Source organism: Ascidiella aspersa, chromosome 7 (genome assembly GCF_963924565.1).
Source record: "Ascidiella aspersa chromosome 7, kaAscAspe10.2, whole genome shotgun sequence".
NCBI lineage: Eukaryota > Metazoa > Chordata > Ascidiacea > Phlebobranchia > Ascidiidae > Ascidiella > Ascidiella aspersa.
In genome coordinates this window covers 29,457,280-29,479,276 of record NC_139453.1, presented here as the reverse complement: position 1 = coordinate 29,479,276, position 21,997 = coordinate 29,457,280, and the positions used below count along the sequence as shown (strand labels likewise).

Sequence of the window (21,997 nt, the reverse complement as noted above, 5' to 3'; positions counted from 1 at the left end):
TTACCCCTTTAACCGAAAACGTGATACACCCCCTACTTGACCCTTTATCTCTACATTTTTACCCCTTGAATCGCTAAACCTGGAAAAAAACACTTGGCCCATTTTTCCTAAAAAAAAATAAAAAAATACATATAAAAACGCACCCCTTCTCTCAACACATCACCCACAACTATGTAAACACGCCAAAAAACACGTAATCCAAACACCAGTTCACGAACAAGCACAACAACAAAACGACGATAAAAAGGCGCTGGTCAAAGAAGAAGCCGAACAACTGGTTCCCAACGTCATTAAGAACCCAGACCGCAATCAGGGCCAGAGTTCGCCCCTTCCCAGCCACGTACAAACAGCCCCCGGCCCTAAATACCCCCAACAGCCCCAGGGTAGCCGGGAGAGCTCACCCAACCCCACTTCTGCAGCCCCATCACCCCGAAATCTTCACCAGCTCACAACTCTCCAGCCCGCAAAACCCACAGCGCCACCTGGCGGCAACTCCCGTCGTGCGTCCCCCCACTTTTACGGGCCCCAAGCTCCCGAACCTCACCCACATATGGACCCTACCGATACCAACCCCCAGCTGCATTACCAGTCTTCAGTTACCCACCGAAACAGTTCACCCAGCGCCAATACCCAGGGGGTTCCCCTTAATTACCCATGTTACCCCACAGTTCACCCCCCGTCCACCAATCCCAACCCCTACTACCCCACACAGGCCCCAATCGCAAGCGAACCGTACCCCACATCGCCCCACCACTTACCCCTACCCCCTGTCCCCTCTTTCCTGCACGCCACGTCATCTCATCAGCCATATCGTCATCATTACGTCACCGCTGCGTCATCGTCCAGCCATTACTCGCCCTCACATACTCCGAGATCAGGTAAATCTCGATTGCTGCTGATTGGCGGTTGCATGTACGTCATAATCGCTTGCGTCACGCATGAGTGGATTTGATTTTTTTTTTATGCTATTTGTTAAACCCATTTAGAGTTCTGCATGCTAACATTGATACAATAGAAATAGCAAATGCCATTAAAAACGCGCTTTAATAGTGCTTCTTATGTGTTTTTCATTACTTATATCACTATAGAACAGTGGTTCAAAATTGCCCAAAAAAAAGGGGGAGGGGGGGTACGCCAGGGAAAACATAATTGAGAACCACTGCTATTCTGTATAATTCCAGCATTTATGCCACATTAAAAAAATGTTACTTCATAATTTCAAAAAAGGTCAATTGTTGTACACAAGTCATTTTGAAATGACTTAAGTCCAATTCAAGTATTTTAAATAAATAACAAGTAAAGTCATAATTAGAGTAAGTCAATTCCAAATCAAGTCCTTGTCATAAAAATTACACCTCAGGCTAATACAATTGAGTAAACTCGTCCGATTATGAGCAATACGTTAACTAAAAAACACCAAACACGTAATATGCAGCAAGCAAATTGTATAGTCATTTGTCTAAAAGACTAAGGCAAGTCAAGTCATTTGAAAACAAGTGACTTAAGTCAAGTCAAGTCATTTGGTGAAAAGACTTAAGTCAAGTCACGTCATTTGGTGAAACGACTTAAGTCAAGTCAAGTCTATTTGCCCAAAAGACTTAAGTCAAGTCAAGTCATTTTGCCCAAAAGACTTAAGTCAAGTCAAGTCATTTTGCCCAAAAGACTTAAGTCAAGTCAAGTCATTTGTCCGAAAGACTTAAGTCAAGTCAAGTCATTTTGCCCAAAAGACTTAAGTCAAGTCAAGTCATTTGTCCGAAAGACTTAAGTCAAGTCAAGTCATTTGGTGAAACGACTTAAGTCAAGTCAAGTCATTTGGTGAAACGACTTAAGTCAAGTCAAGTCATTTGGTGAAACGACTTAAGTCAAGTCAAGTCATTTGAAAAAAAGTGACTTAAGTGCACTTAAGACAAGTCAGTCAAGTCATCGGCTTAAGTTATTACAACACTGGTATATTTGAACACGGTGGAAACGACTTTACGCCCGAAAGTCTATTTTCCGTAACGTGGTGGGACTGATTGAAAGGTCAACGATGTTTTTTTCGTGCAAAAATACCATTTTTCGTATTTCCGACCACAACTTGGCGATATTTCACGATTCTGCTGGCAACTTCAGAACCGTGTGCCGCGTTTCCACTGAAACAAAAATGTTTAACCAAGCGGCGGAGGGACGAACTTAAACTTGGAATGCATGAGCTTAAAACGTGTTCTTACACATAACAGTTTCAGCATTACCAACGCACGATTCAAGATATATTTCCAACTTGCCCTTTAAAAATAGAGGGTTTACGTGTTTTTGGTGCAATGCTTTAATTTAAGCAACGCAATAATTTTTACTCAATAGGTTACATTTTGTTATATAGATACCAATTGAATAACATGTTGATTAAATATTCGCCTCTTGGCCACTTTAAGCAGGCTTTGAAACAAAATAGCATGAAATTTCGGTAAAACGAGAGTTATATGTTTTAGAGCATAATGGTTGGAGGTTTAAGTTAAACCTGGTAGAAATATGAACGCCCATATAGATGTAAGTAGCAATTTAAACCTTTCGAATATCATATAACGATGTTAAAATAAATCAAAAATTATTCAAAACGTTCAAAATGTTACCTACTTCTATATTGGGCGTTTTCCTAGTACGAGAGTCATATGCTTGGGAATAGGGTAACTAGTTCACTGTCGTACATTGGTGGTGACCTGCAAAATAATCTAGCAAAGCTAGCAATTCAGGTCAGACACATTAACCAGATCTTAAAAGATATATATATATTTCGCCAACTAAGGCATCGTCAGTATATCTGAATAAAAACAAACGCAACAGTATAAGAAAGAGTCATTGGTGGTGACCTTTAAGACCTGCAGAAACACAAATGTTCGCCAAAATTAGTTTGAACTTTTAGCGTTGGTTTACTGATCTAAACGTCATTTCGCCTTGCTATTTTTGTGCTTTAAAAGTAAACTAGAAAAGCTATACCATCGTCAGTTGGCGTATTCTGAAATATTTAACCAAGATTGTGATTGAATGAACAATAAACTAGAACCCATGTATTTTTAAACGTACTTCTTTAGCTATATTTTGCTTAAAGTAAGCAAGTGTTATTCGAAATTTTTCGAGGAAGAATTATAGATATAATATAGTTTAAATTGGAGAATTTTTAGGAATCTTAATTTTCTTCAATTGGGAAGCTTCTTGATAGAACTATTTGTGTACGGTTAGACACCATTATATCAAATGACATTTTCCAACATAATTCAAGTTGATTGTTTTGTTCCAGTTCCATTTATGGTGAATTTTCAGTACAATACTCAACGCAAATTCCAGTCGGGGTGCCGAAAATATATTTATTATTTTTAGGGGATGCCATAAGCCATAAAAGGTTGAGAATCATTGTTTAAGTGTTTTGACGTCAACAACTTTAAACCTCAAATCAAACGATCCGCATCAAAAAAGATTATACAGCTTAGCGTCCAAATTTGTCAGAGTTCTACTTATTATTTCGGGCCTACCCCAGGTGCCCCACGGGGGCAGGTGCAGGGGGTGCAGCCACACGATCGACACCTCCTTAACAATGACGTCACTACATCGTGCCAAGGGGTGTCGCGTTACCCCTGGGTGATCGACTGGTGCGAAATGTCGGCCCCACTTTAGCCCCTGGAGCGACGGCTTATTATTGAAACAGACCCGGGTAGCTTCAAGTTACGGCCTTCCATATTTTCACAACTGCGAGGCGGTTGCAACTGATTTCGGGCAGTTATTTCGCCGCCACTGCAAGCCTGTGTAGCTTTGCTCTGTGGCGAAGGGCCATCGGGATTTTTAAACCTGTGTGTTTTTAGGATTCGTTAATAAGGCAAATTAGGCGAGCACAACTTATTCCTTCTGTAATATTAGTAGCTTTTCCTCCTTCGATAAATTGTTAGTGGCTTTTCCTCCTTTCGATTACAAAATGACTGTGGCAAAACGAAACCCTTAAAATACAAATCACTTCAAAATATGCTTTCTCAACACAACATGAATTAGTTTGACATATGTTGGTACACAATAAAACTCTAAACCAAAACTGTTACAACGCACCCTTAAGTATTGAAATAATATTACCTTATATACTTTATAAGTTTTTCGCCGATTAAGTTTGATAAAAAAAATCTACATATAAGTTTTATAAAAGCGTGTTTTTACTGCACGTATGTAGTCAACATGCAGCTTCCAAAACGGCGCTAGCAATTATTCGACCCTACCAGTCAGACCCTTATTTTTTTCCCACACGTGCCAAGATTTACCGATTTGACCTTGAAATCGCTGACTCGTGACCCGCTCAAGGTCACGTGCCGTTTAGAGTCATTATATTCGACCTTTGACCCCGGCGCTGGGCCAATCACGTGCAATTATTAGCTCGTTACTGGAAGCCACTCGAGTTCGACACTTTGAACGGCGAAAACACTGCAGCCAAGCTAACATGAGTCAAGGGCACTAGATTTATTCCACTACTGCGTCTCGTATTTCCCTCAGTTTGTGTTTGCATTGCGATTAAGTTAAACCCGGAGTTTTGGTCTTTGCTGGTAGTTTGCGCGATTCGCACACAGCAATTGTACAGTTACGCCTATGCCTTAATTTAACAGCTTTGTTTTGGGATTATGCTGAAGCTGGTGCAATTTTACGCTGATTGGTTGCTTCACGATCAAGGCCAAACCTGTCCGTCAAACCTTGAGTTACATAACTAGGGATGTCCGATAATATCGGCTCGTACCCGATACCCGATATCAAGTGATAACATCGGCACTCGTTCGATACTTACGTGTTAACATAAGAATTTCAGCCATGACTTGCCTTTCAACGCAGCGATTCACACTTAAATCTATAGGAAATTATAGAAGGTTTACAACTGGACAAAAATGTTATGTATATGTGTTGCCTAAAAACTACCCTTGTTTTTAAATAGGCTACTTAATAAAGGCTATTTTTGTCAGCTTAGTCATTTGTCTGAGGTCAACGATATTTTCTTAAACATTTTACCACAGATAAATAGCCTTCCTTGTTCAAATTAGTCTTGTTGATATTTTTGGGTCAGAAAAATGATTAGATTTAACAAATTTTTAAGTTATAATGTCATTCGCTTGGTTTAAAGTTTAAACAAACCAGAGTCAGATAAAAAAAAAAACCATCAATAGATAGCTATAAATAAGCGGCGGTAACCCAACTCGAACCACAATTACATTTGTTTTTCTTTTGGACAAAGCCTATTGAATTCTAGCTCGTGCTCACTATCTTAATAGGTGGGTATTTCAGGCCGTACAGATCACTGTTGTAAATAACTCATTTTGAAATGAAATAAGTCTAAAGTCAAGTAATTTTTGAAACAACTTAATTTCAAGTCAAGTTATTTGAAAACAACGACTTAAGTGCACTGGCAGATTCCCCTTACACCAGGGTTTCTTAAACTGGGGTCCATGTACCCCTTGGGGGTCCGTGTAAGAGTTTTAGGGGGTACATGACATCCTAATGGAAATATGAGTGTATTACCGTATATTTACGAAGTAATCAATTTTAAAAAATTGTTTAATAAAAAGTAAAACGGTTTTGCATTGAATGTAGACTTTATTGCACATTCACATTTTTAGAACGAAATCAGCAGATTTTTTAAATCTATTTGTAATATTACGGGAATTTATGACGTCATCTATGAAAATTGCTGGTCAAAACGTGGTTTTAGGGGTCCGTGGTAAAAAAGTTCAAGAACCCCTGCCTTGCACGTTACGTTCAACGTTTTGCGGTTTCCCGCCTTGTACGTGGGATTCCTTTCCGCTCATCCAGAAATAAGCGGATCGGATATGAGGACGGCGGTCGCACGAATTTGCGTTTCTACACGGATAATTTTTCGACGTTTTAACCGCCGCAAAGCGTCCGCCCAATCACGCGTAAAACGCGCTATCCCGATTAGTCAGATCCCGAGAAATAACGTTATTTGCGGTCGCAGCTAAAACAACTAACTGCGGAACGTTTTTTCTTTGATTGAACGCAACCTGCGTTTAATTCCGAGTATCCTTGCCCAAGCATGTCCCACGTAACCGCGGAGAAACGTGCCACGGGCGAAATTTTCAGCCAAAGTCCAATTTTAACTTGCTATACTTGCGCTTTGGGTTACGCTGTTTGAGAAACGCCGTAACACGTTTTTTACGTATTAAAAACCGCTTTGTCTTAATCTTTAGAAAACCACAGCAAAGTATGTTTTACAGGGACGAAAACGGGGTTGCACAAAATAAACTTCACAATTGATGGAGACCCTTGCAAAGCTGTTTCTCATGAGAAAAACATTGTGCCCGAAACCAAGGGTTGGTTTTTGCGGGGTCTAAGTCAAGGATCTATAATTACTTCAATTTCTACAAAATTAAAACCTAACGATATTTTTAATTTAAAATTTAAAAAAAATAAACTTAAAAAAATCGTTGCACCTATGATTTTCATGTTAAAAGCGATTTCTTTAGAATTTTTACGTAGGGAAAAAAACAACAGCAAGCAAATCGTAAAAAAATAACAACTTTTTTTTTTTTTTTTTTTTGTTTACCATAAATATAAATTTTTAAATTTTACAATTTATTTTCTCAAGGTGAAAATTGTGAGGCAAACGGAAGCCCCAGCTGTAGTTCCATGGGTTCAAGCTCCATGTCACCCAGCAACAACCAGCAGCCCCAGGCTCCATACCCCGCCTTACCCCCCAACTCTCTTGCCCAAGGGGGTAGTTTCGCCCCCATGAACAGGGGCCCACCTCCCCCCGCTATTGTATTCACCCCGGGGCACTCAGGATACGGGACTTCCCCAGGTAAGGATGCTTTTAAAAAAATCCTTCAAAATAAACATTTGTTGGAAAACCGCTCCTTGATATTTTTCGTTTTGAAAACGTTCTTGTCAACTCGGCGTATATAGGAGATTGGGCTTGTTAGAAAAAGCTTTAGTGTATTTTACTTAATTACCTTTTTTTAACTGATATACAAAATAAAATCTTCACACCTAAATAAATTATTTTTAGAAATGACGTCACACAGTTACGTCATGACAAGACGTCTAGAAAAGTAACCGGAGGTTATCGTTAGATTTTATAACGTAACTTTTTGATGTCGCCCGAGTTGAAACATGCCACATTCTTACAGTCAATTAATAAACCGATTTATATTTATGCATAGGAATTGAACGTCTTATAATATTTGTTTTGTATTTTGGTACATAAAATTACACAAGGCTGCTCATAAAAAATCTCGTTTCACTTAACATTAAAACCTGAAACATAATCACCCAAAATCGAAACGTTTTTTCATGACTTTATTGCGTTTTTTGGGGGGGAAATAAAACCAAATAGGTTCATATGCATCTGCAATCTTAGTTTTAAATACATGGTCAAATGGCCTGGTTAAAAATAGATATGTAGCCTGGGAAAAAGACCATTTTGACTGGTACAGTGAGCCTGCGAAAATAATTTTACCAAACACCTTTCCTGACCGGCTTGCTTTCGCCGTTGCTGATACTTAATACTTTAGCCGAAATGCACTATCTTACAGCGTCATTTTTGATGGTAGAAGTTTACAAAATGGCTCAAATGTCATGTTAGCCGTAATATCAAAGCCATATCGTTTTATAACGTACACATGATAAGACCTACCAAATTCAGTAAGGCTATCAGGCATTTTTTAATTTTGCAAGCTAAACATGTATGAGTTTTTCACCACTTTTTCATTAACAGATTACAGCCACCAAGCGAACATCTGTCAAACTTATTCTTCCTACGCTGACACGTGGCGCCAAACGCAAGCCCCCACAGGTAAGAACAAGTTCCCAGGGTCTTAAGTTCGATCCCGTGTCGGATTTTGTACCAATAAAACACTTGATGTACTCTGACCGAAAGAGTTACTCCTTAGTTATAAGCCAATTTATATAGCAGTTGTGAAAACTAATCTGCTTCCATTTTTTTTTGTTTGGGTCACTTTGAAGTGCCTGTTAAGTCTCTAAATAATTTTGATAATATATCTAGGCTGATTCAAGTGTCAACAATTTAAATATTAAAACTTCGAACGTTTCTGCAGCGTAATAAATTGGCAAAATGGTCAAACTAAAAGCTAAATATGGCAATCTTCATAAAATAGAAAACTGAACTAACGAGCCTTAAAAATGTGCTGAAAAATCATCCTTTTTGGAAAATCCAACAAGCACTAATCTGACATAATTTATCCAGGTCCGCCTGGCAGCGATTCGCGGGGCGCGGGGTCTCTGACCAACAAGGACAGCAACCTGGCCGATCTCCGTATGAGGCCCAAGGACCACACGGCGCCGGCCATCGGCCTGATAAGCGCCCAGTGAAGCACCGGGGCCAAAACGTGACGTCACAGATCAAAACTTCACAGTGAAGTGACTACTAGTATCTATAGCAGTGTTTCTCAATCTAGGGTCGCGGCCCGAAATAGGTGGCCGTTTTATTTCGTTGCGAAAAATGTCCATATTTAATTTTTTGGAAAATACCCATATTTAGGAAAATGTATTGCCACCGTTTAAAACACTGTTTACCAAACTTTTTTGTGCTCGCGGCACACTAAACAATTCTTAAATATTTCGCGACACACTTTTAACAGAACAACAATAGAGTAATTTTACCATCGCCCTTAACACACGACAAACTATATTTAAATGTCTCAATATCATTAATTTGTAATGAATAGTGCGTATTTAAGTCTAAAATGCTTGCGTGTATGCATATTGGTGATACAAATACTTTAAGAGTTTTGTGGCACACCACCAGTGCACACAGTTTGGGAATCACTGGTCTAAAATCGGTCGAACAAAAACGTTTATAGGGGTTAACTTAACTAACAACTATATGCGTTTATGTTTGTGTTTTATGGGGAAAATGCAAGTTTTCAAAAACATTTAGCCACTATGGATATGTACAATATGGTAAAATACTAAAAAAACTGATTTAAAACGTGTTCTACCAATCATTGATCTGCTTAAAAGCGCTGCCGGAGTTTAAACAGTGAGTTTAGTTGTGATGGGTTCCGAGCAAGATTGCACATAACTTTTTTTTAAATTTGAGAAAACTGTGAGTGAAATACGAAGGCATGGCTCATCTTAATTCAATTCGCATTTTAAAATGGTGTCTTGAGTTATTTTCACTTACAAAAAGTTTAATGCAAAGAATTAGGTCGGCAAAACCTCGCCGTTACACTTTCTCCTCATATTTGGGCCGCCGCGAAAAACGATTGAGAAACACTGATCTATAAGAGCCAACACTGCCGAATTGAAGTCAACTTCAAAGGAAAGGTTTCGAGGCAAATAAAGTGTGATTTTCGGGCTTCGGTATTTTATGTGCGTGATTTTTCTCTATTTTCAACCGTGAAAGCGCTTTTTCTCATTTCCTAATGTTTACTGTATAGTGGTAAATCCAGGATTTTACCCTGTCGTCGATTCTATACGAGAAAGTAATGTTTAGTTTGCTGTTTTTCCGATTTTTTTAATTTGTTTTGATGGAACTTATATTTTGTAAACCTTCCTATAATGGAAAACCAGGGCTGCGGAGTCGGAGTCGGAATCGGTTAATTTAGCTAAAGTCGGACTCGGGACTCGACAGAGTCGGTTTGTTTTGCTGAAATCGGAGTCAAGTAAGACCACGTAAAACTACCCGAGTCCCGAGTCCGACGTGCGCATGTGCAGTACCAAATTTTTAAACTGATAACGCCGCAAACTGTAAATTGTTAAAGAGTAATAGCAAATAGTGTAAAATTTTCCACCATGTATTGTGGGTGGATTCTATGATACCCATATGTGTGGGTTGCTGAATATCCACCTTATTTATGTAAATTGGTGAAATGCTGGATGTAGAGTCGGAGCCGGACTCTGTACTCGATGAAATCGCACATTTAGCCTGAGTTCAACTCGGGAGTCGGACTCAAAGTTTTTTAAACCGACTCCGCAGCCCTATGTCACACAAAATAACGAACGAAATTAGCCCCCGTCGCCGAAGTTTGTATTTAGGACCGATTTTCCATTTTCTTCAAAACTCTCTAAATACTTCCGCCATTTTTTAGGCTTTCTATTTTAAAGAATTTGCAATTAATTTGCTGCCGAATTCTTCATATTTTCTCCTGCTCGTAGGCGTGTTTTGTTTTTTGTAAGTTTTCTTCAACATTTTATGCTGCTTTTTTGTCGTTCGTTTTTTAGTTGTTTTTTTGCGTTACAGCCACCACACCACCGCGCTGTCTTCAATCTCCAGTAGAACCGTCGTTTTCGTCCTTGTATCATTTTTGTGCTTGTCTCTGTATTCCTGTTTTGTATAAAAAGGGCTTTCGATGTTTTTTTGTGTGTTTCGGTGCTAATATTAAAGTGTTGTTGATTTCACCGAAAAACGCCACCTGAAAAAACAACCTAAAAGTCTTCATATCTATTTGGTTTTCATCTTAAATCTACCAACTTTGCTGTGATAGTAGGCCTGCATTGATTTATATATGGTGATTACAACTTTTAGTCAGACTTGTAATGAATTCATTTCACCATCATTGAAAAATACTCCTTCCTTTTAAAGTGTGTTATATTTGTAATGAGGATTTTCATTTATACATTTTACCAAAAGCAATTATTCAAAGCCCCGTATTTAAAAGTGTATTTAACAAACAAATTCACCCTATATACGTGCAACAATATTTTTGTTTTCGTTAGGCTATACATGATGTTGTGTGTAGGCCTACCCGGATTTAATAACCGTTAAGTAGATTTAGAATATTAAGTATGTGCTTTTCTAGACATGTATTAGCGGCCACACTGCCAAACCTTTTGTGAAACAGCCATCGAAAGCAACGAATAGAAATCCTATACGTGACATTGTAATTTTACCCTTTTTCTTAAAGCAATATTTCCCAAAAAATATGCGAATTTAGTCAATGCAAAAATGATAGCCTATACCTTATAGCCGCGCGCGTATGGAATTAGCTTGCTGTGTTGTTGAAAATGTATCTGTATACTATTTCCAAATTGAAATGGCGATAAAATTGTTGGGTCGAGTGTTACACTTTCCCTTTTTCTCTCTATTAATATAACAGTGATTGGACGTTTTGTTCCAACTTACTGATTTTGAAAATCTTCCAAGGTTTGGAATTCTTTTCAAGCTGAGATATTACTGTTTTTTTTTAATTTTCATTTGAAATGCCGCCTTATTTTATGTAGATCTGCGTCTGTTTTGGAGCAGTATGTTGTAAAAAAAGGTTAATATGTCAGCCTTTTCCACGCTTGATGCTTTACCTCGCGTTTTACTATTTTGTGATTGGCGCCAGTGTCGCTAATAAAGTTTTCTGTAAAAAAGAAATACTTTGTTTTGTTGTAGGACAGGAGCCACCAAACTATGGCCCGTGGACCGGCCCCGAAACCTTTAATATCTACAGTTATCCTGCCCGTGTTTTTCCAATATTTACAGTTATCCGGGCGTTTACCAAAAAAAGTTTGATATCTAGCTCCCCAATTTATCATAGTTAGTTTATGAAAAGTTATCTGCTTGAGCAACTGTTTCGCTAAACATTGGGTCAACTAATAACAACAAAAAAGTACTGTATTTATTGATTTGTTTATTTCAGAAAATCATCAATCGCTGCGGTTATTTCGTCATTAAGTTCTGATGAAAATGTCAGGGTTAATAATAAATAGATGCGTTTTATTACCACAAGACAGTAATATCAAACGGTATCATTATGCGACACCTTAGGAAAATTGAAACCATGCATCAGAGATTCGTAGATTTTAAGCAGCTCTAATGCGCTTCTTAATCCGGTACGCCCATGGGACGTTGCCAGGTGCGCCGCGGATAAGTGGAACAAAATATTTTAAAATATAAAACAGATATTGTTTTTGTCTTTTCATTTACTCGCCCGGCTCACCAATTCGTCCCACAGTCATTTCAAGACAAAACTGTAAGACCTAGAAATACAAATATGCAAGCATTTTAAGAGAAATAGTGGTCTTACAGAAATAATAAGAACTCGCTTTGTTCACTAGGTATCGCCAGGTTTTAAAGGTTTACAAGTGCGCCGTGAGGTAGAAAAGATTGAGAAACACTAGTGACTGGTCTAATAAATGACCAGGATCTGAATTTTTAATGTTGACATCACGTGACATGTGTTAAGTGAAGCGTAGCAAAGTTGCTAAATTCCTGAAGTACTTTCTTCTTGTTAAATTGCTTACCGACTGACAACTTATTCTATGCGTTTATCATGGAAAAACAAAAGGTACGTTTAGTGGTTTTAACAAAAATACTATGAAATATATCACCTGCTGTGTTCGCCGTTTAAACGTTTGGCGCTGGTCTGGAATCCTAGACCAGCGCCCTTTTATTGTCATTTGTCAAAATTAAAACTGCGAGGGATAGATAAATATTGGAGAATAAGAATAATAATATAACTTCAAACCCAAGCTCTAACCTTATCCCTAACCGAAATAATATGCAATAAACAATTAAATGTGTGGTAGGATTCTAGACCAGCGCCTTACTATATTAGATGTATATAGTTCTAATATATTAATTTTTAGTGAATCTGGAAACTCTCAAAAAGTATTGCCATCTGAATAAAATTCAACTTTGATATTTAAATTTTTAAAGGATAAAATTGAAAAACACCACAAACTAAATTTCAAATTTCCATCAAAACCTTTAAGTTGTGGCTTAAACTGGTACTGGTGCTAAAACAAAATTAAAAGAATTGATAAATAAACATCCATCATAAATTTTATTATTTTAAATGATTCATTATTCTTTTTCTTCATCTTACAGGAAGCCTTAGTTCGCATTGCCGAACAACTGAAATCGAAAACTGAAGAGGCATCTGCGCTTTACGGCGATTTACAGTCAGATCTGCTAACTGTGAGCGAAGCGTACGAATCCAGTCTTCAGGATTTAAACTGCGAGTTTCAAAAACTTTACGATGCCTTGGACCAGAAGAAAGAGCTAATGCAAAATGAGGTTAAAAGCAATCTTCTTCTGAAACAAAATTCCATAAAGGTAATATATATTTATTGAGTACAATATTTTTGTTAGTGCATTAAAAATTGATTTACATTTGTACCTTCAGTCCAGAGGTTCTTAAACTGTATGTTGATTTTAATTTTTCAGTGGCATTGCAAAATCATTTTGTTATGTTTCTAAGCTCAATTGCAGTAATACAATTGGTTTCAAAGTTATTTCACTCTAAATCATTTTTATAAAAAAAATGCAGTAATTGATTTTGTTTAAGTCCAAAAACCTTTCCAAAAGCCCTCGCTGGAAAAATTTAAGTGCCACTGATTCAGGCAAACAAACAGCTACACACTTTGTATTCTTGTTTCAGAAATATACTGGAAAAGTTTGGGTGTATTCGTAGCATGAAACGTATTGGTGCGTATAAAAGTAATGTTGACATTTTATTTGGCAACCAGTATATTAAAAAAAAAATTTGTTTACCAAATCAACAGAATTTCCTGTTTTATGCAGCTATGCTAGAATAATAAGAGTGTATTATTTTAGGTTTCTGTTGGAATTTTGCGTATTTATTTATGATATACAAAGTAGTTCATGAATAAAATTAGAAGTATTTGGGAAAAAATTCATTGTGTAAAACAGGGTTGCCAAGTCTTGCGATCTTAAGTCTTTGAATTGCTTTTGGAATAAAAGTCTTGAAACTGTTTTTCCAAACTTTTAATTTAGTTTATGTGCACCTTATTTTATTTTAGTTGATATGCACGGTATTTTATAAGTAATTGCGCGTAAAAAAAACAATTTTTAAACTATTTGTTTGTGTTGACCATGGCGCTTATACTGTTTTATGTTTTTTATTGTATTAAAAAGGTTAAACGATTTAATTTTAGGCCTTTAAAAGGCTAGAAATTTTCTTTAAAAGGTCTTTGAATGCCTTTGAACTTTTTTCATTAAACTGTGTGGCAACTGACAACCTTGAAAAAAAATTCCTAATTAAATATGCAAAGCTTTGATATTGCCATATGTTATTTTTCCTTTTGTACTTTGGCCTAAAAACTCTTTTTTTTATGAAGGATCAGTTAAAGTTGTACGATGAAGCGAGCATGGATGCATCAGAATTGATTGAGTTGTCAGAAAAGGCTCTAGGAATGGGAAATATTGCAGAATTTAACAAGGTGTGTAAAAAAATCAACCAGTCACTGCTTTTCTGACTGTTTTCATTCTGAATTTATCTCTTTTCAGGTTGATTGTACCAGTTTAAATAATTTAAAAAGGGTTTGGTATACCTTAAGTTAATTTTAATTAAATATTTTTAACACCTTCTAGTATATTGGTAATTAAAAAAAGCTTTTAAATTTCTATGGTGCTTTAAGTTGTTATTTTTTATCCTAAATATTATTATCTATGTTTTCATAAATGGCATAAAGTTTTCTATCTGTTTAAAGTGCTAAGAATTACTTTCTAAATTACAACTAGTATTAAGATTTTACAACTATATAACAATATTTATTTGTTACAGTCTGCTTTGTCCATCAAACAGAGGTAAGTGTTTTATGTTTATTATTCATTCCTGGCTACAAATAAAGTTATAGCATCACCATTTATACACATTACGTTACGTTTAAACACCTTATTAATAAATTTCAAAGCCAAAAGGGTCGAGTAGATCGACAGCAACTTGATTAAGACGTAGAATGAATATGAAAGACCATACAGAACTAGGTTGCATTTTAAACGTTTCAAATAACTCTTAATTTTATTTCACTTAGAGAATAAAGTTTAAAGACTGAAAGTTCACAAAAGCAACCTAGTTCTGTATGGACTTTTATAAATCAGTTTAAAGAAATAATTCAACTGTGAACTTTTGTTAACAATATAATACAATTCGTCAACAGTGCGTTGGAAATTTACAACAGTGTGTTGAAAATTTATTATTAAGCTACATTACAGATCCATGCGTAGTGGACCCAACTAAACACCTTATGATTGGTATAAAGTTGATGGCTTTCTCACATAATGACATAATGCCCCGTGTGTGGTTTAAAGTATCCCATATTAAACAACTTTGGTCGGCCCTATCCAATTAGTATTGATCCTACGTACTAATGGGCAAGCATTGATTAACTCTAAGGCGATTACTTACATAAGTGGGCGTGGCCTTTCTCTTAAAACTAACCATAAGCAATCCATGATCATAAGTTTTAATACGTTTTTCAATACATGGAAATGCAGATATTATGTGTACTGTAATAAAATAACTTTAGTCCAACTATGAACAATGAGCTTTTTATGCACACAGAATATTGCAATTTTAAATTTACCAATATCCTTAAAATTATTTTTTTGTTAGAAAAATAAGTAAAGTGTAATTGTCTTGAAATTCTGACAGCACACCTAAATTACCAAGAAATAGTTGCTAGTTTGTCTTTACCAGTGTTATTATATAGCCAAACCTAAGTACATTTAAAAACAAATTGAGTTTAAAAAAATAGATGGATCAAAATCAAAATTTTCCAAACAAATGGTTAACTTGTTTAAATTAAAATTTGAGTATAGTTCCTCAAGTACTAAATAGCAAATCATACTCTGTAGCATACTCTATTTAAATGTGGCTATTTTTTGCAGAATAACCATGTCTTCGATTTTTCGACTTTCAATGTCGTCGCCAATAACTGATTCATCCTGCCATCTAGTGGCTGACTTCTCACATGAGGAGAACGTTCTACAAAAACTCTCTTTTCTGCCAGGTAACGTGTTTTTGAAACTTACATTTTGCCTTGCATGCTTTTGTTGTCAAATAGAAACACAAAATGATTATGTTGCTTTTGCTGCAGAGCTTGGAACTGTTGTGGCGGGGTTAATAAGTTAACTCTGTAATATTAAACCATTTTACTATTGTTTTATACTTTATCATATATGTATAGCATTAAGCTTAATGATAGCGTGCAGGTTATGCAATAGGTCCTACACTAACACTTGATTTACATTTAAAACACTTGATATCTACATGGAGTTTATTTTTATTTTTTTCAACTGTTTTAATTTATGTGGGTTCAATTAAGTGTGATAACATTTTTAGTTTTTCTTTTTAATTTTTACAAAATTTCGTTCAAACTTTTAAACAATTAGTTTAAATATACAGGAAACGAAATAACACAGTGGAAACCAACTCCTGTACATACTACATTTAAAAGTTAATTTATTTTTCTTTGTAAAGTTACGTGAAACTATTTTTCACTTGTTTTATCTTCGTCTTTTTATGAAAGTTCCACCAACACCAATCATGGACGAAAACCTGATCGAATGCAAAGACAACTCTGTGTTTTGTTCTTGGGGCCTCCCGGTGGTGAACGGTGATGCTAAAACTTGCGACGACGATCGAGAGCCTCATTTTTCAATCGAGTCGTATCTCTTTCAATATCGACAAGTCAAGTCAGATCAGGGAAATCAAGATGTGCCTTGGAGAACCGTGGAAAATATCAAAGAAGCTAACTTCACTGTTAAAGGTACTTGTCTCAATTTAGAGTAATTGATGAATTATTATAGAATTTTCAGGCAAACAACTATAAAAATGATGAAGAAAACAAATCACTGTTTTTTTTAAATGTTTACAGTTAAACCACAAGGTAAAGATAATTGCAGGAAATCAACTAAGCATATGCCATATATTGCTCTAATGAAGATATAAAACAGTTAAAATGCTGTGGAATGTAATTCATAACTATTTGTTTTGATAAAAGTTAACCAAAAGACAATTTCACAAAGCTGAATATATATTTTTTTATATTTTGTAAATGATTTATGTGCATTTTCAATTTTGACTTGAAATAATTTTGACAAATTTTGACCCGATGTGTAAATTTTGACTTTTTTTGACAAGTTAAAAAACAATGCCCTACCAGACATCCCTTTAAATAAGTAAAATTTATCCTATTCAGATCTCAACTTTTCCGAGCCGTTTCTGCAAGTTCGTGTTCAAGCCTGGAACAAATCACTCGGAGGAAACTTTAGCTCCGTTGTTGTCGTGCCAACACCAGCATTCAACTTCAAGCTGGATCGTGAGGCTTGCCACGGGAGTCTCAAGATTACAGGGGACCATTCAGTCGAGTGGGGACCTGCCGCTATGAAAGGTGGGATTTTTATTTCTTGGTAGTAAAATTAACTGTCGGGTAAAAGTGGATCTAGTGGTTAATTACCAAAATAATACACCGAATAAGAAATTTGAAGAACTTAAAAAACATTTTAATAAAGACCGTTTTTGTTGATTGGTGTTAATACTCTTCACATATCGAATTAAGGAGCTGGCAATTCAAGTTTAGGGAAAACTTTTATTTCTTAAAAAATGATTCTGTTTTTTTCTCGGGTTTTTAAACTTTGAGTTTTATTTTAATATACGCGTCAGCGGAACAGTAATCGACAAGCAGAAACATGCTGCCAATGGTTTTGGATTCCATAAAGATATACCCTTTTATATTATATATTTATTAAATGTATTATATAAGGCTTCTCCAAATCAAATATTAGCTAACTGCAAAACGGAAATTACAACATCAGACGCTGTCTCAAATGCGAAAAAAAAGTTTTACTAAAGTTAATTTGACCGGCTCCCGGTGCACCCGTTTTATATACTCTTTACACATTTTTATTTTCATGTGAAAAAAATCCTGTGCTGTATCTGTAACTCAGTTGATTAGGTTTTTAATGGTCGATTTTTGGGGCTTCCCCAGGGGGTGAAGCGCGTGTGAAGAGCGCCAACGCGACGCGCCCCACCTCACCCCCGGTCAAGGTCGCCTCACCCAAGAAGGTCAAGTCAAAAGATCGGTTCATCGGCGAGTCGTACACCGTCCTGGGTGAGTTCGATTAATTGTTTCAACGGAAACACAAAAGAAGACCCTCAAAGCAACAATACCTAAAGCAGAATAATCTATAATTCGATAGTATTAAAACCAACGACCTAATATAGCCAAATACGCAGTAATTATAACGAAAGAAGAAGATCTAAATTGTGTGAAGGGGACACACAATAAGACCTACAAGTCAGCAATATTTAAAGCAGAGTAATCTATAAAGCCATATGGTGATTATACCAGACCTAAATAAGCCAAATACAGAGTAATATCCACGAAAGAATAAGAACTTAATCGTCTGAATAAGATCTAAACCTGTCAGAATAAGGCCTTAATTTATCGGAATAATGCCTAAATGGCCAAAATAACGCCTACAGCTGTAGGGAGAGTGTATTGGACGATCTTATTAGGGGAGTTAGTGATGTACTTAGGGGTGAGGGTTGAAGGGGTCGTTTTGTTTGCCAAAAAGACTCTACTTTAATCAAGTTATTTTTCTTAAATGGCTTAAGTAAAGCCAAGTCATTTGAAAACAGTAACTTAAGTCAAGTCATTGACTTAACTCCTACCAACCAACAGGTGACGCATCCATGGTTAGCAACGGCGATGACGTGTACTTCGAAGTGACGTCGCAAGAGGGCAGCAAGACGTACAGCATCGGTATGACGTCATGCGCGTTGAGTAGATACGACCAGCTTGGCAGGACTCCCCACTCGTGGTGCCTCACCGTCAACAATTGGATACAGGCGAGTAGAAGCGAGTAATACTTTTTAAAACGAACCCTGGCTTACATTTTATCAGCTTGCCAGAAGACTAAATTGTAAGTAAAGTCATAGCAATGTTTGTAAAGTCATAGCAATGTTGGCTCGTTTATCACGACAATATTTTTACGTAAGGGCGAGATGATAGTGTAACCAAACGTGTGTTAGTAACCAATAGGTTTAAAGAATTTTTCTTAAAAAAGGCTACTTTCATCATCGAAAAAAAAATGGTAATGAAAGGTAACTTCAGTATATTGGTTTACTAACCCACGTTAATGAAAGGTACTTCAGTATACCAGCTTAACTTTTTTCCATTTTTGTGTCCAGAGCACTTTCGTTGCAAAGCACAATAACAAGATGAAGAACCTCAACATGGATTTACTTCCAACGCGCTTTGGTGTCTTCTACAGCCCAAATCAAAGTAACTTGTTGTTTTTAGGGATTACCTATAAACGGGTAGTTGGTTAATGTATTTAGTTTGCTTCTTTTTTTCCGTTTTAAAGTGGTTTGAAATAAAATCCGTGAAAATTTTTGTATTTGTGCCATACGCGTATTTTAAACAATTAGTGCGTAAATTTAAGTGATTTGGGGGTAATTTTTAAAATGTAGACTTTTTTGATGTTTTACTTTATGTATTTATGAAGTCGACTTTTTAAAATTTTCCCATGGACCCCAGATTAAGAACCCAAATCTAACTATTATTTGTGAATGAGAAAGTTTTAAAGAACCAATTATTAATATTATCTACAAAAAGTTTTTATCATTATCTACAAAGGGAAATAATTAAATTGGAAAAGCATTTAGTTCAAAGTTATATTCATCGAGCGTCTTGAATTCGCCATAATTGTACACTTAAAAAAACGCATATACTTTTAAAGCAAGGACGACTACGTACATCGCATTACAAGGTAACTACACGCTTTTTTGCACAGATTACCTGGCCTTCTTCGACGCTGTTTCGCACGAATGCATCCACTCGTTCAGACAAGTCAAGCACACGTCATCTCTACTGCCTGGTTTTTCCGTGTGGTGCGGATCCCTGGAAATTCACACCGGCATTCAGGTAAAATCAGGCGTAGAATAATATTTTTACCGGAACGCCCCAAATTTTAAGAAATGACGTCACAGAGTTACGTCACAACGCGATAATTTTGCCTTATTTTTACTGGTCCTTTTATTCTAAGGAAATTTCCCAAAAAGATACCTCTGTTATTTGCTAAATTAAGTTGGCCATAAATGTTTTGGGTTTGGTTTTTAGTGAGCGTTTTAAACCAGCACAGCGATTTGAGCGACCTATTCGAGATCCAGCGACGGTCCCGGTATGACCGGAGGTCGTGAGTTCGAACCTCACTGCTGGCTAGTTGTTTTTGTAGCCTGTCCTTGCTTGCAGCATTAATTCTCAGATTCGGTGAGTCTGCGATGGCTTTCGGTGTACTAGTTATACGTAAGCCGTAATCGTTGGTCGAAAAGCAGCTTTAGAAGTGCTAGATTTCAGTTGTTAAACACATATATGTGTTTGCATCTTTTATTGACTAGTTCTCTTAATACAATGAATATTATTGCACGTGGCAAACGTCTACGATATTAATTAAGCATACCAATATTAAACAGGCCGTCTAACTACAATACAACGTTATTTACCAGGTCCCGTCATGGGTTGACAGAAAACCAAGTCCGTCGCCAAAAACAAGAAGCGCCTCAATCATTTCATCCGATCCATCACAGGATGTCAATTAGACATTCTCCGGCGAGATTTTAAGCAAAGCTTCTTAAAACCGGTAACACACGCAGCAGCCATGTCTAATTCAAGGTTTGGCAAAGGTCGTACTTTCTATGGTCGTACCTGTTTAAACTCGTGTTTTAACCGGTTTTACCTGTGTTCCGCATAATGACATCATAGGGAAGTTTATAATTGCGATTGTACCGTTGTCTGCCTACGATTGTGTCAAACACACGGTGTCGTGTCCATTCCTGGTTGTAGGTTCTCCTGCGGTCCTGTCTACTCTGTTTGTGGTCATTTCCGCTCCTATAATGGTCGTTACGTGCGTTTTTAGGCTTTGCTTTTTCAATAATTTCAATAACAATGATAAACTAACTAATTTCTCAGTGTTACTGAATGTGCTTTGTTACTGTGCTTAGTGTATTATTTATGATACTATAATCATACAGCTCTTCATAACATTCCCAGTTAAATTGAAGCTTCTGCAGTACCTTAAAAATATCATACAACTCCCTTCATTATGCTTAGCGCAACCTGTTTAAGAGTGATATTTCAATTTTTTTCTGTTGTAGTTTTCAAGAAGCTCATTAATAACTTGGTTTCCCCTTAATGATCTAATCCTCAAGTTTTAATTTTACGCTTGCACCCTTTATCGTTTAAATTTTAACACATATTCGACTTTATTCGTAAAGTATTCAAACGTTTTTGCATCACAAAAAGTAAAATTTCCTTTCACTTTTCGCTTCATTCTCTTCATATTGACTGGTGAGTTCCTTACGATGTCGTGTTTTTAATTAGTTAACGTTACCTTTGCTTTCTGTGTTCTGTAATATGTATTATTAGTTCCTTCAGGTGTACCCAATCAGTTGCAATCTTGTAATCGTATATTTGTTAATGTGAAACCTTACTTGTGCGTGCAAATGTCTCATATAGTGCAAAAAGGCTATCATTTTAGTAGTAAAATTATTTGTAAAAATTATTTGTTAAAAATAGTTTTGCATTTCATCCATTTATAAGCATGTGAAGTAATGTAAAAAAAATATCTATACTTTTTGATTTAAAGTTTTTCAAAAAAACATAACTTTTCATTTCATCAATTTATAAACAGCTTGATAAATATACAAACTTTCTCGTTTTCCTATTTTAAAATCCGTATTTTGTTTTTTACCATTATAAATCTTAATACATTTATTGTTATGTTATGTTTGTTCTGGTTCCACTCCCAATTTGCTGTGAAATGTTACTGTGCTACTTTCTTCAATCGTGGTATTTTGTAATTTGTTTTTTAATGTTGCAATCACTCAAAGCTAGTTCTGCCGTTGCTCTATCTTTGTGTTTTATTGCTTTATCTATGGCTGGTGCAATTTTTACCTTAGCTGCTTCAATACTAAGTGCTATTTTCTCTGTCAAAAAAAAAGTACCTTATGATTTTTTGAGTGTTTTGGTATAGGCAAGATACTGAATGCAAGAAAGTTTTCTGTACAGCAGCAAAACATTTGGTGGTCTACGCGTTTTTACGACAAAAAACTGACAAAAAATATTAGTTTGACAGGTTTTCTGCAATAACTGCAAAAACGAATTTAGTTGGAACAAGATTTAAAAAAATGGATACTACAAAAAAAAAACTTTGGTAATGTAAATTATTTGGGCGTAAAACAGTCTGAAAGAGAAAAATATATAAATTTGGTGGGCAGCCATAAGA

At 36.2% G+C, this 21,997-nt stretch overlaps 2 protein-coding genes across 2 annotated transcripts in view; both read left to right on the top strand.

The window, feature by feature from the left end:
* Positions 1-8,343, top strand: part of LOC146138857 (uncharacterized) — a 45,088-nt gene extending 36,745 nt beyond the window's left edge. Inside the window, 5 exon segments of the mRNA XM_083394710.1 lie at positions 222-878; positions 4,641-4,643; positions 6,602-6,814; positions 7,730-7,807; positions 8,219-8,343. Coding sequence (XP_083250836.1) covers positions 222-878; positions 4,641-4,643; positions 6,602-6,814; positions 7,730-7,807; positions 8,219-8,343 — 1,076 coding nt within the window.
* A 3,867-nt stretch (positions 8,344-12,210) lies between these two features.
* Positions 12,211-21,702, top strand: LOC146138856 (FSD1-like protein). The gene is made up of 12 exons (XM_083393659.1): positions 12,211-12,248; positions 12,791-13,018; positions 14,044-14,145; positions 14,490-14,512; positions 15,596-15,717; positions 16,237-16,476; positions 16,909-17,100; positions 17,698-17,820; positions 18,394-18,560; positions 18,903-18,996; positions 19,508-19,638; positions 20,220-21,702. Exons 1-12 carry the CDS (start codon positions 12,234-12,236, stop codon positions 20,310-20,312), a joined length of 1,530 nt encoding a protein of 509 aa, XP_083249785.1. The 5' UTR covers positions 12,211-12,233; the 3' UTR covers positions 20,313-21,702.
* The last annotated feature ends 295 nt before the right edge of the window (positions 21,703-21,997 follow it).

Bases quoted from the DNA above. Each gene is read 5' to 3' on its own strand.
- LOC146138856 (XM_083393659.1), top strand. The intron at 13,019-14,043 runs GTAATATATATT...TTTTTTATGAAG, and splicing joins TGAAACAAAATTCCATAAAG to GATCAGTTAAAGTTGTACGA. The intron at 18,997-19,507 runs GTAACTTGTTGT...TTTTTTGCACAG, and splicing joins CTTCTACAGCCCAAATCAAA to ATTACCTGGCCTTCTTCGAC.